Here is a 17,134-nt window from a genome sequence, read left to right on the forward strand (position 1 = left end):
TGTGGCATTATCCATTTCTGTCAGTCTGGGACGTTAAAAACGATTCATGCCCCAATTCAGAGCCCCACAGAGCGATGTTCCCATAATACGAGGACGGCAAACATGTTTTGGTAGATAGGTCACACCCTTATCGCTCTTACACAAAGCCACACAACCTCGAGAGCGCCGCAAGGCCAAGACTCGACAGAGCAGCTAAATCCACCAAAGGGGGCTAAAAAAAAAAAAAAAAAAAAAAAAAAAAGGAGCATCAAAATCGTATCAAGAGGGTTTTTAATTTGGATGATTTCGAATAGGCTTATCTCTGGTTGAGAGTTGGTCTAGTTTTGCAATGATGCTGTTAGCGGTGGGATCACCCTGTGATCTGTGTGTGTCTAATCCAGCTCAGTGCCAGAACCATTATGCCTCCGTGAGTCAAAGCATACTCCTCCTCACTCTGTTTCTGTACTCAAGGTCACAAACAGGACAGAATTAAACGGAAAAAAAGAGTTTTTTTACTATCTCATTATGGCTGTGGACCCAATACGGGGGTTTTCTCCCCCCCCCCCCCATCCAAGTAATCGGATTATTAAACTCAAATCGTCTGTAGACAGCTTGGGTTTAGATAATTAACCAATAAAAAAAAAAAGTTCAGAAATGTAATTATGGATATTATACTGTCTGAAGCACTGTATGTGTTTAATTTATGAGTTAAAGTGCTTTAGCCCCAGAATCTGTCTGGATGAATGTAAATGATATGCTTGGGGGGGTATTTTTTGTAATGAGGTGCGGTGAGTTTGCCATGAGGTGTGTGTACTGGATAAGTCAGAAGTTAAAGTGTGTTTGTTCACCCAGAGTAATGGATTTTGCTCTTGTAAAGGCTAATTGTCATCTTTAGTTTGGGCTGAAGCTCAATGAAAGTCCCATGAGGTCCTGTACTTAAAAAAAACAAAACTTTTTTTAACCTCTAGGGAAAGAAACATTCATAGAGTTTGCATCTCTCTATGTCTTTACAACTTTATGTATGTTCAACAGACATACAACACAGAATACAACAAAATTTGTGTCAGTCTTCCAGCAACGCTTGTGAGGTAATCTGGTGTTATGAGACCTTAACTAGAGCCCCTTTTCTGTGGTGACTCTGCTGGCTTAGCACAAATATACTGTTGTACAATTCTCAGTAAGTCAGAAATACTTTGCAACTTAAACTTTCTGTTTTTCTTGGCTTTGATGAAACTGATGCACAGATTATATTAAACTTAACTGAATTTTCATGTGAACATATAACACACACACACATGCTCACTCACTGTACAACACCCTATTTCAGCCAGGTGAGGATGGCTGGTCACTTGTTGGAACATGTGTGTGTGTGTGTGTGTGTCTGTCTGTTTGTCTGTCTGTCTGTCTGTTCCTCAGATATGTCTGAGAGGAACCATTTGGGTCATGTCCAAGCCCAGTCATTAGCACATGGCTCCCGATTCACAGCTTGATGCAGACTGTGCTACTAATTGCCTCAATTTGGACGTGGCTGTATGACAGCTTATTGGTGAGGAAGGGCACACACAAGGTCAATTGTCCTGTGAATGAATAGCGGGACTGATTTCTCATGTGGCACGATTGATTAAATGGACATTAATGACCAAGGAAGGGTCATTATTTTCTAAACCAGAGTGTACCCTATGACAGGGGCCCTCTCTTTCCCCCCTGTTGACACTCCAACACTTACGAAAGCAGTTGTACTGTAAGTTTGGGTTGTTTCCCTTTGCAAGAACAATTGTTTTTGAATTCCCATCAAATTTTCAAAACTGGAAAAAAAAAAGAATTTTCACTGGAAATAAGAAAGCTGTGTTGCCAGTGATCTTGCTGTAAAACACTCCATGTCACTCTATGAGATTAACTATTGGGGGGGGGGGGTATAAAATCTACAATGTGATGGAGATAAGTTCTTATGCCCTATCTGTTTTTGGTTTTTTTTTTTTGTTGTTGTTGTTGTTGTTGTTGTTGTTGTTTTTGAGTAAAATTGTAATTTTCAGAGTAAAACACGTTTCTTAAAGGATGAATTACATTTCTGTGTAGTCTCATTTTAATTCTCATCAGTGAATGCCGATAGCAAAAACATCATATTAAGTTTTTTTTTTCTTTGTAAAAAGCAGTGGTATAGGTGGCACTGGTTAGGGTCCTGCATTGTAATTTGAGCCTAAATTGTTCATGTGTTGTACAGCAAATGAAATCCAATAACCATTCGAGAAAATACCGTCAACTCTTTCTTTTTGTTTTGTTGTTTTCTTTTGTTTTCTTTTGTTTTTTTTTCTTTTGTTTGTTTGATTTATTTTTAAAGAAGGGACATGAAAAATCTGAAAACAACTGCTGTACAGTAGTAGCGTCAGTACAGCCAGAGTTTTGCTGTTTTGCACACAAACATACGGGAAACATAGTGGCAAGTTCAGTGGTCGACCTTGAAAGCCAATCACCTTTCAGCATTCGGCCTGTCACCTTATATTAGAGAGGTCAAAGAGCGCAGCTTCAAGCAATTAGCGCGCTAGCGGACAGGGCAGCGGAGAGAAAATGTGATGGTGAGAGAGAAGAACAGCGAGTAATTAGAAAACAGAGGCGGGTTCAGTAAGAATACCTCCTGTTTTCCGCATTTTCCAAATTGCTGGGGCCCATCATTCCAAATGGATGAATGGTTTGGGGTTTTTTCCGAGAAGCCTAGTACTCTCTTGCATCGTCTAAGTTGGTTAGGCGCGCATTTTGATCAGGGATTGATGAGGCTCCGCAGTGCTGATGAGGCGGTGTTTCATTAGGCTAATCCACCCTACCATTAGATACACTGAGCAAAGTTAACTCATTTAATTACCCCCTTTTTACTCCCTGCATTTGGAGCAGGGGTCATTATAGATGCTTTCATTTTCTTAAGAAGTTTGGGAGCACTTCCTTACAGCCGTCTCAAGAGCTCCAAACACCGACTGCCTTTCCCCCGTCACTGTCGTTTCCCTGGGTGTCACAGGTAACACTATCCCTGTCACCAACTCAGACCTTTGGCAAACGTCACCTCTGCACCCGCAAAGGCAAACAAGGACATGTGCTTCTTCCTGGCCCGAGCAGTTCACCCCTGTAATTAGATTATGCCTTATGAAGGCTCGGGAACAAAGCCATGCAAATTCAGATTAAACTTGCAGCGCAGTGGGAGAAGGAAGGAGGGGGTTGTGATGGTGTCGGCGCCCTTTTGCTCGCTGGGGCCCCGGAGTGGCTGGTAATCTCTCCTGACAGGGTCTTTCCCGACAGATTCAGCGAGAAACTTCTCAATTTTGTTCTGTCATTTGCACTCTACTCGTCCCCGCTGGCTCTTGTCAAACAATCCAGATTCAATGACCCAATTGACCAGTGGGCCCTCGCCAACAGCCTCAATAAGGTCCATACCACAGCCATTGTCTGAGAGACGGCTATAACACAGATTGCGCTTTCTGGTAATTAAGATTGTTCTTTCCTGTTTCCTTTTATTTCTTTCTTTCTCGCTCTTCTCTGCCTTGGAATGAATGCAAGGGGCTGGGTCGTTGATTCGCATCAAATGTGCGTTAGCGTAGCTTCACCCGCCGACACTGACGCACTCGCGCAGGTGCACGCTCTCTCCACTTTCCCACCGAAACTCCGGCGCTCATTAGGTCACCAGCAATCAGGAAACGCATTTTGTTTTATTCTCATTACCGTTCACACAAAAGGCAGGCCAGTGACCTCATTGCTGTCTCTGGCAGTGCCCTCATTATCTGAATATCCTGCGTTCAAAGCGCGCCTAATCGCATCCTTGGCAGAGCTGCGACGGCGCACATAGTTGAGAAGAGTAAGTGTAAATGGAGCTAAAGAGGAGCTGTCAGTGCGCAAACACATGCTGTGGATGTAAACAGCGGAGCTGTCACGCACAGCCGGACGACGCATTCTCTGGCTCTTGCTTTTTGTTTTCTTTTTTTTTTTTTTTTTTTTTTTTTTTTTTTCTTTTGAGGGTTTGTTTCGTTTGATGTCGTTGGCCAGGACTCACAAAACAAGTATGAATGAATAATTTCTTTTGGTTTATTTAACTTTGGGATATGTTGTGAACCTTGTGTACACAAAGACTTTGTGTGTTTCTCTTTGATATTCAGAATGTGTAATGTCACCAGTTAGTAACAAGACATAATCTGTACAAACTGTAATGATATCTGCATATTCCTACGCTTTACTGTTCCCACATAATAATTATTATATTAATAAATGCACGCTTGGACAAGAAGGTAATCTTATTACTTTCTGACTCAAATGATCAAGATAGTGTGATCTAAGAATCCTTGAATGTGAGGTTGTCAGGAGCCAGAAATGGGGGTAAAGGTGGCTGACCCTGAAACGCAGTTCTGAGCAACTTGATAGCTACTGGGTGTTGGGGGTCCTGATCCTCTATGGAGGGGTCTGGGGCTTTGGGGATTGAGTTTGGGGATTAAGGGGGTGAGACTGTGGAAAGATTGGGGCAGAATGCAGACCGGACAGGTCTGTCTCAGTGGGAAAGATATGCCAGTTATTGAATCCACTCCACATATCACATAACCATTCATAGAGTGAGAGAGGAGAGAGTAAGGAAGAGAGTGAACAGCGGAACTACAAATGCAAGACACAAGGGTTAAAGAAAGAGACAGAGGAATAGACTGAGAGAGAAAGAAAATGAAGAGATTGAAGAGGTAAAATGATAATGGATTCATCAAGAATGGAACAGAACAAGTGTAAAAATGGAGAGATGACTTCAGCAGCGTAGAGTCATTCTATTGCATCTTATTCCTGTAGTACAACGTAACAAGTTCATTCATTGTGAAAATCTGAAAGAAATAAACTGTGTGCTGACAAAGTGATTACGCTCATAAAGGATTGCGAAAGCTTTGTTTGACCCGAGAGGCGACGGCAGATTTTCTGTCTCTTTCAGTGCTGTCAGTTCACACACACCCCCACACTCTATGTCATCATTTAGGCCTTGACCTCTAAGAGATAAAGCCTTTTCTCTCTCTCTCTCCCCCCCCCCCCCCCTTTTCCCCCTATTTGCCGTGATGGAGTCTGAGGCCCGGGACATCTTCAAAGTAACACGCTGACAGATTTAACCAGGTCTTTTGACAGGGACTACAATGAAGCAACTCAAGTTGGACCACACACATTCACACAAATGCACGCACAGACACACACATATAGACATACATTCATAATTCATCTATTTTCTCTGAGAGATTAATTACTTAATCACCTCAACACATTTTCAAGTACTTATTATCTCAGATTTGTTTTGTACTTTTGAGTTTTGTTTTAATATAGATCAGTTGCCTGATTTGCGGTGTTAGCGTTCACGCCGCAAGATAAACGCCACGTTATTTAGTTGTTCTATTCACTTGTCACATTTCAATTGTATGATGTGTGTAGTGATTGGGGTTCGTCTCATAAAAGACAGTTAAAATCGACTGAGTTAAAAAGTAACACTTTCGACCTTATCGTTATAACTGTATTAAAATTCCAACATAGCAAATGAATTTTTCCCTGTTTCTTTTTACCCTGTTCCTACCGTATGCTGTTCCTATGAAGATTTATACACAGGTCAAAACCTACGTGAGCCGCTGACCAGTCGGTTTTCCTTACAAAGTCAAACTGATGTTTAGTTACGTGGAAGATCCTTTGTGCGTCGGTGCCTAACGGCAATCGGTTGTCTTTTTTTCTCCTGAGAATGTAAATATTCAAATATTCTGGTGGTGCATGTAAAGGGCGCATCTATCAAAAAAACTGATAATGTCAGCTCAGCGCACAATGTAACTTTTCAGCTACAAAAACAAATACGTAAAAATAAACAAGATAAACTGTATTTGCCTATTTACGTCCTCTTCTTACAGTGTCAAAATTATCGATCTTCTGATCTCTTTCATCATACATTGGATCAAGAAGGGTGTTAAAGAATATTTGCATTTTCTTTCAATAGCCGAAACGAATGAAGTCATGTCACTCCATATAGGCTGTGCTTTAACAACTAGTCATGGATGAGTGAAAGGCTTCTACTTCCCCTAGTGGACATTTAAGGATGTACTGTCTTAGAAATTAACGTAACTGACATCCCGCGTCCGCCAATGTTGTAATCATATTCAAATACAGCTCCGCTTTTCATAAGAAGGCCACTGTCATTCTGTAGTCATTCATGATCTAAAATATAATGAGATCACGTGTTTTGTTTTTTAAGTCTGGTAAAGAAATCACTTAGAAACCTGCATTATGGATGAAGTGTCATATAGATTAATTAGTCTACTAAATTCTAATACATAGACAGCAAAGAGACACAATGGGACTCAGTTTTATAAAACAACGAATCAGAATTCACTGCCATTAAAACGTTGTCAGTCTTCCCATTTTGTACAGAGATGTATGTGGAAATGTGGAGGCAGAAATAAAATTCAAATCACTAGGTTCAACCACTGCAAAAAAGAAAAAACAACAAAAAAAAAACCCAAACCTTTTAAATGAAATCACATGAGCGTTAAAGGTTAAAGCAACTTTATTCAAATGCCACAAAGCAACTCTCAAACATATTTTCATAAGTCCTAGTTTGATCCAGGATTTTAAGACACTTGGACATAACTTTGGTTACAGTGAACATACGAGTTCTCTCTTCGACAGACCTGTTTCAAATGATGACAAACTATCAAAACAGACAGACAATCACAGACTATTATAAGCACATGTGCAAAGTTTCCAATTCTTCTGCACAAGGACAAAATAACACACTGTAGCCAACACCTACATGTAACACACAGTCTTTCCTTCTTTGTCAAAAATGCCAAAATTCCTATATGTCAATAAAAGGCACAAAGGCATATTTGTTTATGTAGTGTATCTCATGTGTTTAGTCACCTAGTGTATTAATTAGTTAAAAACTATAAATGGCTATAAACTCGACAGTTTACACCATTCACTTGAAAAATACAATTAAGTTGAAATAAAGGACAGAAATGACAATGACACAAAATGGTAAATACAAAGCTAAAACTGAAAGACAAACTTTATAAATGTTTTTGGACATCAACTTAAAAGTCATTTGGAAATACTGTCCAGAGGAACTTTTACAATGTATTTGGATGCGCAGATATAAGATGACGAGGCAGCAATGCTTCAAATGAGTCAATCTAGGAAATAAGTGTAAACATTCAGGGAGCAATAAAACCCTTCATCCTCTCTCATTGTCATACACATATACACACACTTCATTAATGCAGGATTAAGCCGTTCAGCAGTCCTTTTCTTAGTGTTAAAGCTAAAAGAAAGTTATTCATAATTCATAAAAACCTTTCCGATTCATTTTCCCATTTCATTAAGTCAGTCATTTTAAAGTCTTCAAATGGATTAGAGACATTCACACTGTATCTTGTACAGGTAGAGACAAAAGATTAAAAAGGAAGGCAGGGACAGAACTCTGTTAACCAAACAAATCACAGTTCCAGCCAGGTACAATTTGGATTGGCTCATGGAGGTGTCACTCATGCTCTGATTCCAGGGCTCATTGGCTGATAGTCTGTGTCTGTGGCAATGCGGTGGTCGATAGAAGGCTTAAAGATTCAGGGCATCTCATATGTGCTTGAGCTGAGTCCTGGTCGTCTCCTAGTTTTGATTTTCAGGGAGCCATACCGGGGCTGTGGAGCACCACACAAAACAAAACAACAAACTGAATGTCAACTTTCACATAGTAAATAAAGACACAAAATAGAGTATGCAAAATACATGCACATTTACAAATACATCAACTCTCAATTCTGAGAAAAAATGACCAAAGTACCCATAATGTATGCAGCATAAGGCATAATACCTGATCTCATGTGGACATTCCCATCAACCAGACCATGTCAGATTTGTAAACACAGACCTCTGTACCTTTGCATTTATTTTAAAACACACACACACACATACACACACACACACCTCTTTGCGTGCAGCTTTGGAGCGAGTGATCTTAACACTCTGTGACCTTCTGAGGCCACGCTGCACAGATGCCTCGTCCTCTGAGAAGGTGCCATCAGCTTCATCACCATGCTCCTCCCCTTCCTGTCCATATGTGTAGTACTCTAGTGGAAGAGATCATGAGATGAGCAGGGTAAGGACAGACCCATGTTACTATAATCAGGGTCAAAACAACTCAAAGACAACAAACTATCAACCACTTCAAATAATGAATTAGCTTATGACCAATATCATTCAGTACTGTGCCTGATCACTTATACACTGATATATAAAACGGGATTAGTAACAGAATCTAAAGCAGGGGTGTCAAACTCCAGTCCTGGGGGGCCGGGGTCCTGCTGTTTTTCTTGTAGACCAACTAAATAAAATCTCTGATTGGCTGAAGAGTGTCCACACCTGTTTTCAAGGTGAAAATCAACAGGTAACTAAGAGGTGAAAACAAAAATCAGCAGGACCCCATGCTCCAGTTTCAACTAATGGTTGTATGTCCTCATGTGTCCACTAGAGGGGGTAAACTGACAAATCACAAACAGATCTATAGGAGGAATCTATACCAGTGTTTCTCAAGTCAGTCCGCAATTAACTCCTGGCCTGCAAATTTTAGTTTTAGCCCTGGACTATCACACCTGACTGAGCAGATGCAGACCTCAGGTACACACAGGGCAGATGGAAATACTTTGGGAGTGTGTTGATAAACACGGCCACAGCACAGCTTTACACAGCCTTTCTGTACATTCACCTTTTGACACTACATTAAGTTACATTTTCTAATTTGACAGACGCTTTTATTTTAAAAGAGACTTAAATAGCATTCAAACACTTCCCAAAGAAGCACTGAACTTTCTAAAATGTGGATATCATGTAACCCGTTTCTCAGTCTCAGTCTCAGTCAATCGAGAGAGTGTACATACTAAATCTGTTTATGGATTATGTATCTTCCAATGTCAGTGTGACCTGGTGTCTAGTTAGTACCAGGTAAATGTACCAGTTTCTGTGCTGGAGCCTGGGCCAGAGTGAATTGGCCGTCGAACAAACCCCGGGTGCTGCTGATTGGCTGGCTGGTCGGACGAGATTTGTGATAGGTCATGCATGCTGAAACTCCTCAGGCGTTCGCTGATGGCACCCTGACCCTACGGCAATGGAGTCAGGTGATCAGGTGAGATGTTACAGATGAATATATGCAAAAAAAAAAAAAAAACCCTGAGAAAGTAATTTTTAAACAACTGCTGTTAAAAAAAACAACAGTGAGAAAGTAAAGAAACTTTTAACCAACAGCTCAGACACCTTTGCCAATGTTTCCATGCGAGTTAGAAACCTGATGGTAGGGAAAAATTAACAAGCAGCACAAACTGTAATGACATCACTCTTTCCAGACAAACTTTCATTAATAGATAAGATATACAGATTCTCTTTAAACCAGGCACTGTGAAAACGTCAAAGTCCGTATGAAAACACAGAACCTATGACCTGAGATCACACTTACGCAGTGAAATCTCCTCAAATAAAACTGTCTATAAAATACTCTGCCTGAGAAAACCATGCTGAATGCAGCGCTTGGGGGTCAGTGCATTCTTCTCTTTTTATTTCTCTAGGATGTGGAACCTAAGGACAGGCTTTAGAAAAGCTAAAGTATATCCCTCCAGCTCTAGTGTCTGTTTCTCTCCGTTAACAGTAAAGTATGTTTTTTTTCCTTTAGTAAAGAATGTATTAAGGTTATCACAGTAAACAGAACCTCTGTGTGCTCCTCTCAGGCAGAGTTTCTTAAGATTATTACAATTATGAACTATATTTGACAATAACATTAAGACTCTTGGTGCAGTGTTTGTCGTCCAGAACATACCAGCACGACCAGCACAGAAGAGCACGACAAATTCAATAGGCTTGCCTTTCCACATGCATGCATGGTTGAACAAATGCACATGCTAAAACCATGCAGGACCCTTATAAATCAAAGGCAACTGATTTTAGGGTGATATAATGTTGATGATAACGTGACAATAATGTTAGAAAACCAAGACAGACAGACAAGAACAGTGTGGCCTCAAACTGCAATTACCTGCGGCCTGCTACCTTTACTGAGGAGCAGAAACATAACAGATTAGAGAGAAAGAGACAAAAACAGACAAAAAAAAGAGAGAGAGAGAGAGAAAATGACAATGCACATAAAAGATAAGAGAAGCTGAATGTTTGAAGAAGTCTGTAGAAACCGTTGAGAGACCGTTTAATGTTTTAGAGAGCCCAAGCCAATAAGGAGATGCTAGTGTGCCGTAATTCTGTCGTTCAAGCAGAACTGACAGATAAACAGTAACTGAATATTCAGGGAAATGAATATAGAAACATAAGAGGTCGACTTTTAGTGGTAGTTAAGCGGTTTGGGACATATTTAGTGTGAATGCTCAGCGCGGACATCCTCATTAGCTGTGGGTGTCTCTGCTCCGTCTGCTGTGTGTGTGTCTTCTGTACCTTGACTGCGGCAGAGACAGCGGCGGTGGCGGCAATGCTCAGGCCTTGACGTCCAAAGTTCACCATCGTCTCATAGCTCCTCTCCTTGGCCTGGACAATGTAGTCATCTATTTCCTAATCAAACACAAGCCAAAGAGACAGCAAGGTGAAAATGTAACTTATGTGGGCTGAAGAAGGATGAAACCAAGTCCTGCCCTGAGTTGTTTTTCTGAAAGCAGGTTGTCCATTCCAATGTGCCCATCTTGTTGGGACATAAGACTTGAGAATGACAGAATCATGCTTGTGTAGGATGCATACCCTTTCCCTGGAAGCCAGAAGTGGATGCAGAAACTTCCGGTATATGAGGCTTGCTCCTCTGGTATACGGAGACAGCAGCCAGATGACAAAGGCTACCTTCAGTTCATAGTATAATGGAAACCTGTAACACAAGCAATTCAGTAAACCTCCTTTATGATGCTATAATCAATAAAAATCATGCCATTATAGAAAAGCACAGGGCAAAACAAAAACAAATAAGTCCATACTAAGTCATTTGTACTGAATCAACAAACGACTTTACACAATCAGAGCTGTCATTCATCATCTCAACAAGTGACAGATCAGTGCGTGTCTCTGATCTACGCAGTGTCTGTCTCACCATGACAAAGACAGGTCTGTGATGGTTTCCACCACCGTGTATAGGGCAAAGACTATCCAGTACATCATCCAGCGCACCTACAAAATACATCCACATGGAGAGAGACAGGGGTGTGACACAGAGGCGACCACAAAGAGAGACAGAAAGAAAACAAGACATTCAAAATCTGAAAATGAAAGAGACCAATTGACAGCATGAATTTCTTAGATAAGTTTGTGGATGTTATGCCACTTTTTCCAGCCACATCATTCCAGGGTCATCTCTAGAAATGTTTTTCACTTTACAAAGCAAAACTAATATTTGCCACTCAGTTACACAAAAAGCGACCAGATTTTCCTTTATAATATGAATAGGTCATCACTATCATTATTATCATCATTATTTATGAGCTCAGAACACATAACACGACTAAAGACAGATGGCTGACCTATTTACTGGTTTTCCACATGCTTAAAACATTTGCATACACTAAAACCTTCCGGAACTGAGATGTGAAGCCTGTAACTGACCTTTCACATATACAAACAGCACATGCATACACATATACAAAGAGTCACACAGAATTATGGCTCTTCCTGTGAAACTACATCAGCTGCATTGGACAGCAGAGGAACAAACCTATTCCCATAGAAGGACAAGAAACCTGATGAGGGGGCATGTTTATAGATATGACAACTTGGCATGAACAAGCTTTCACTGTAAGAAACTCAGTTTATTAGTCCAAGTCTGGGAGGAGAAGCATGGAGCATGCTGGTTGCTGTAGTCTTATACTGACGTGTCTGAACGTGCAGACTGAAGACTTGCTGATAAACAGAAAATCTGAATATGTCTCAGCCGAATCAGTGATATGTCATAAACAGAAATGTTGTTTGTGGGTCTTCAGGACAGAGGTCATGAAGACTCGTTTAAAGGAAGGGGAACTCAGTCAAGTCAAGGGGAGGAACTCTGTGGGGTTTGGTAGTCTGGCACTCTACCTAAGGACCATGTACAAAAGCAGAAATTCACAGACTGGGGCAAAGCAATGTGTAAGAGATTGCTTTATATTCTCTTGTAGTAAAATGGCAAGAAACAACAGTCAAATGAATTATTAACAAATCAAAGAAACTGAAATAGGAATGTCAAGTTTTACTTACGTATTCTTTGACATTCTTAGTCCTCACTGCTTTGTAAGAGTAATAGGCAGGGTAGAGTGTGCCAAACACCAGGCTGTGAATGCAAAAACAAATGAAAAACTCTCAGGCCTGATTATAAGGTAAACAAACGCAACAAATAAATAACAAACAGCTAGTCCCACAGGTCAGAAAGCTCCTGTTTGTGAATTCATCAGACTCCAGACAAGGCAACAGCAAATCCTAACACAAAGCATTTAAACAAAACTACGACAACTTTTCAAACACACACCATGAAAAAAAATTTTTTTTTTAAGCTAAGTAGGTGTAGCAGAAGTGGGATCTGGGATTTTTAAAAATCATACACATCACTGCTGTGTACAACTATGGGAACACTGTGACCTTTCCCTAGAACCGCTCTACTTCTTCCCAATGCGTATATTTTCATGTCACTATGGGAACAACGGTACGGCCTGATACCGTCTACATTAGTATTGTGAGTGTTTGTGTGTGTATGTGTGTGTGTGTGTGTGTGTGTGTGAGGGTTCAATGGGTGGGTGGGGGTCACTGGCAAAGAGCCATCTATTACATAACCCACTTTCTCCACCCAAGTACATCAACTCAGGCATAGATGTAAAAGCAACCAGAGACGACAAGGAGAGACATTGATACATGTTTTTTGTTAAGTTTGTCTGTTTTTTGTTCTGATACAACAGAAAAATATCCTGGAATCTACCTGCTGATTTTGATCTCTGTCCTAATGATGCGTTGGTATTAACACACACGGTTCAGCATCACTCACAGAGGATGTTTTCAGTGAATAACCATATCACTGGTAGAGACAAATATAGAGTCCTTAAGATATTAAAAGCTGCTTCCAGCTGCAGTCACAATGTCCAAGTCATGCATTTCTCATTCACAGATGTCTCATGACCACAACAACATGAGATATCTACAATCACCAAATGCCAAAGGCATCCCAGCATGCTTGTCTTACCTACGACACAATGCTCTGTTTGTGTTAATGCCTCTGTTTGTGCTAATGCAGCGTACACACAGCTTTCACTAACAATAACATATCACAAAAATACAATGGTCTTTGAACTCTCACACAAAATGAGTCTACTCAACCTGCTTTGTTAAGTATGGACTGAGGATCATGTCAAACTTATCTTAACAGCATAACCAGGCTCTGATAAGAGATTCCTGGCTTAAGCATGACAGCACGCTGTACAAAATGTGCTCCTGTTTCCCTCCACTGAGACGGACACACCTTACATTATACTAACACAGGAAAATGAACAGTTCCTCCCAGACAAGAGGAAACAGCATTTGTCCAGAGAACCCCAGACTGAAACAAACTACAAATTAACTAGCTGTTTCACTGTCTCATTGTTTAGACTGCAAACAACAGTCAAAAGACTAAAAACAGTCAAAGACTAAACACAGAATGGAATACTGGAATAAGAGCAGAAAGAGAAAAGTTGACTTTTTTTTTTTTATATTATTGCAGCGCGCTGAGTATTTGTTATGGTCTTGCTTTGCCTATGGCAACACAGAGGTTAAACAGAGCTGGATTAAAAAGGAAGCTGTTAACATAATGTCCATAGCATGCAAAATTTTACATATTGTTGTTCTATCATATATTATGCATTCAGTAAAGTGGATGATGAATCTTGGTATGAGTAAAATGAAAATAATTCAGTTCACTTAATTTCAAGACAGATCTATATAAACTGCTGTCATTCTGTAAATGTGATCAATAATGAAAAATGTAAGCTGCATGATCCTTGTGCCATTTAAGATACTTTTAAAGTTGTATCCAGCAGTCTCTGTCATCAATAAGACTGTGTATAACATGGCAAGCACAGTATTAATTCAATTTCCAGCGAGCAAGCATAGAGAACATTCAGGTTTTGGGCTACAAACATTATAATGTAACATTTAAACATCACACCCACTTTCAAAGCCATTGTATAATACATTTCTGTCTATCCTTCTGATAGATGTATGTGTGTGTGTGTGTGTGTGTGTTTGTGAGTGGGGGTTTAAAAAATGTGACACAAGGGCAGCATATAAATCGTGTACGTAAAATTGCATGAATATCATGTGAACATTCACTCGACAACATTAGTAGGCGTCTATTGGGCGTCACGTTTTCTCGAAACCTTTCAAATATGTATAATCTTCCAAAAAGTTTCCAGGCCTGAAAAAAAAAAAAATCATGGCTTTTCTAGGATTTTCATGACCGTGAAAACGGTGTATAACTTTATGTGGGCATCAGTAGGCACCCAACACTTTTGAGTCTGATTTAGTTTGAAGTTTACAAAAGAAGTTATTTAATAGTTTACTATGTTTTTCGAGAGCACATGTGTATTGGATACAAACATGGTCCATACAAAGTGTGGCATAACTACAGAGATACTAAATGCAGTGACGAGGGTAGGCAACAACCATCATGTTGTGATATCCACTTTAGCTTTCTTCGACGTGATGCAAAGCTTCCATGCAACATTTGGTTGAACACTTTCCGATACCTGCATCCTACCATCTTTGAAATACAGTGCATTTAACAAGTTTAACAGATCGGCCGGTGTAGTTAACAGAACACATACCGCTAGCTAATATTGGCTAACGTAGCCACTTTACCAACCTGCCATACTCATTCTCTTAAGATGGAAAGAAATTCAATAAATTTAAATTATATAACATTGCGAAGAGAGGTCTGATTTTTTTTTTTTACTTACACAACAGCTCTCGATATAATCCACGAAACCATCTTTCGTCGGTTGGGTGAATGACAACTACAGTCCTACGGGGTCAACTAGTTAGTTCTCCCGGCTAAGCTAACTGATCAACAATAAGATGAACTTTCTCTCAGCCTCAGTTCGGTTATAAGCTATGTGCTAGAGCTTGCTAACTAACTGTTGAGCTAGTTAGCTTTTTAACTAACTCTACTTGCCCGGCAACATCAAAAAATGGCATAGCAAGCATAGCTGTGATAAAACTGGCGAGAATATTTACATGGTAAATTAATAACTGAGTGAAAAGAGCAACCCAGAGACCTCACTGCTACAGTGATTTGGTATACCACTGTGTAAACTAGCTTTGTCTGTTGTCATAGATAATCTGAAGTGAGACACAGATGGATAGCTCTTGGGTGAACAAAAAAACGGGAGACTTTAGGACCATATAAGGCAGTGACGGGAGAAAGTAGCTTTTGTGTTGCATTGCAGTGAAAGGAAATAATCGCGACTTCGGCCACGACACTCTTAATTTCCAAGTTAAAAAGTGCAATATTTGCTGGAGGGTACAATTCGTTAACTCGATTTTTTTTCCAAACAAATCCTAATGTAGTTTCTTGTTGTTTGAAAAATTTCGTTACAAAGGCCGAACACTCCACCCTGTGGGTGATTTCTTATCATGCAAGCATCCCCTTCCATGTTCTACAATGCAAATTGAAAAAACTGTCCAATCGTTCATGAGCTTTCCTTTTGCTCGATTCCGCCTACCCTGTTGTTAAACAGTTACTTATCTGGTCTCTTTCTACAATCTGTGGTTCTGTCTTTATGACATCAACGTCTTCCCGTCTTCAGCTTGAGCTGATTGCTTGACTGGTTGCTATGTGTTTTCTCAAGTAAGACAGTGCTCTGTGGTTACGTTTAAAAACTATAATTGTAGTAATTACATAATTACTAACTGAAGTGGATAATAGTAATAGATAATAAATAGTTACAGTCTATATTACTCTTTCAATTTCTGCTGAGATGCTTTCCCGCAGAGGTGTGACTGTGTCAGTGAAAGAGGTCTAGACAGAGGTCTCAGTTCTGAGTATTATTTATTCTTTGTGATAGCACAGAGCAGTCTTTAATCTATCCAGTCTATTATTGACTATGAAGAGCTATGGGACTGAGCTACAGCCACTTATATAGAAAACACGTGTGCTTCCACTTGTTCTTAGACTTTAACCAGAATACCACTGCCTGGTCCTTGACAGAGATTTAAAAAGACTTCATTAATGTTGTATGTTAAGACACTCTGTTTTGATCATTGAGAAATATGTTTTCATGTCCTCAGTTCGCGGGTTTGTAGCACAAACTCACTCTCTCTTTCTCTCTCTCTCTCTCATGGTAGCAAATGTGATTTACACACTAACTGTAGTGACGCATCTATACCATGGGGCGGCAATGTTCACTATAATTTCCTAACAACAGTTGACTTGGACCCATTTTTGTCAAAAGTAACTGTACTAACGCTGATGTCACTGTTTTAATTGGAAATTGTTTACAGGGAATTATCCAAATACACACATATAAAACTAAGTTAATCGAAATATCATAGAGTGTGATCCTCCTTGTCACGTGAAACTGGAAATATTGGTGAAATCTTCACTAGAACTTCACTAAGTCGGTTGTCTTTCTGGCCAAATTTGTTAAAAACATACTGGGACAATAATTTTTGTAAAAGTGTGTAAAATGTATTATTTTTTCTCGACCTTACAGGCCGAGCATTTTGAAAACCTAATTTGAAGGCTTTAGCCAGGCATTTCACGCTGACGGTGGCGCGCAGGATTACCGACGTTCGAAAAATAAATAAGGCATGCAAAATGCAAAATATCTCAATAAATACTGACAAAAGTTACACGTTAAGTGCAGCGCATACCAAACATCAGACACAGAAAAGCTACAAACAAAAAACTAAAATAAAGAATCACAAGGATGCAGCAAATACCCTTATTGATTACACCCTTTTGTGGTGAGCGGCAGTTCTAATACACAATTCAGTGTCTCTTTTGAAGGCACACTTTCGTTTATGAATTTGTATTTTGCTTTAAAAATAAGTCTGGTTAAATGGGACCTTTATAACCCTGTCGTACTTTGTGTCTAAAACCCAAAGCATATTTGGAGGCGCAACAGTTCTTGATGTGCGTGTGACATCGCATTTTAAG

At 39.9% G+C, this 17,134-nt stretch overlaps 1 protein-coding gene across 3 annotated transcripts; it reads right to left on the minus strand.

Annotated features, from left to right (window-relative positions):
- Window positions 1-6,531: 6,531 nt before the first annotated feature.
- On the minus strand, window positions 6,532-15,254 carry reep3a (receptor accessory protein 3a). 3 transcript variants are annotated; one of them, XM_030786029.1, is made up of 8 exons: window positions 14,934-15,254; window positions 12,211-12,283; window positions 11,078-11,154; window positions 10,738-10,858; window positions 10,441-10,554; window positions 8,975-9,107; window positions 7,939-8,081; window positions 6,532-7,652 (listed from the first exon to the last, which is right to left on the minus strand). In XM_030786029.1, the coding sequence occupies exons 1-8, from the start codon at window positions 14,963-14,965 to the stop codon at window positions 7,578-7,580; spliced, it is 768 nt and encodes a 255-aa protein (XP_030641889.1). In that variant the 5' UTR covers window positions 14,966-15,254; the 3' UTR covers window positions 6,532-7,577. The 3 variants fall into 3 exon arrangements, with proteins under 3 accessions (XP_030641889.1, XP_030641890.1, XP_030641888.1); XM_030786030.1 differs by having other exon boundaries at window positions 7,939-8,057; window positions 8,963-9,107; XM_030786028.1 differs by having other exon boundaries at window positions 8,963-9,107.
- Between the last annotated feature and the right edge of the window lie 1,880 nt (window positions 15,255-17,134).

The sequence above is a fragment of the Chanos chanos genome, chromosome 10, assembly GCF_902362185.1.
Source record: "Chanos chanos chromosome 10, fChaCha1.1, whole genome shotgun sequence".
In the NCBI taxonomy this organism is placed as follows: Eukaryota; Metazoa; Chordata; class Actinopteri; order Gonorynchiformes; family Chanidae; genus Chanos; species Chanos chanos.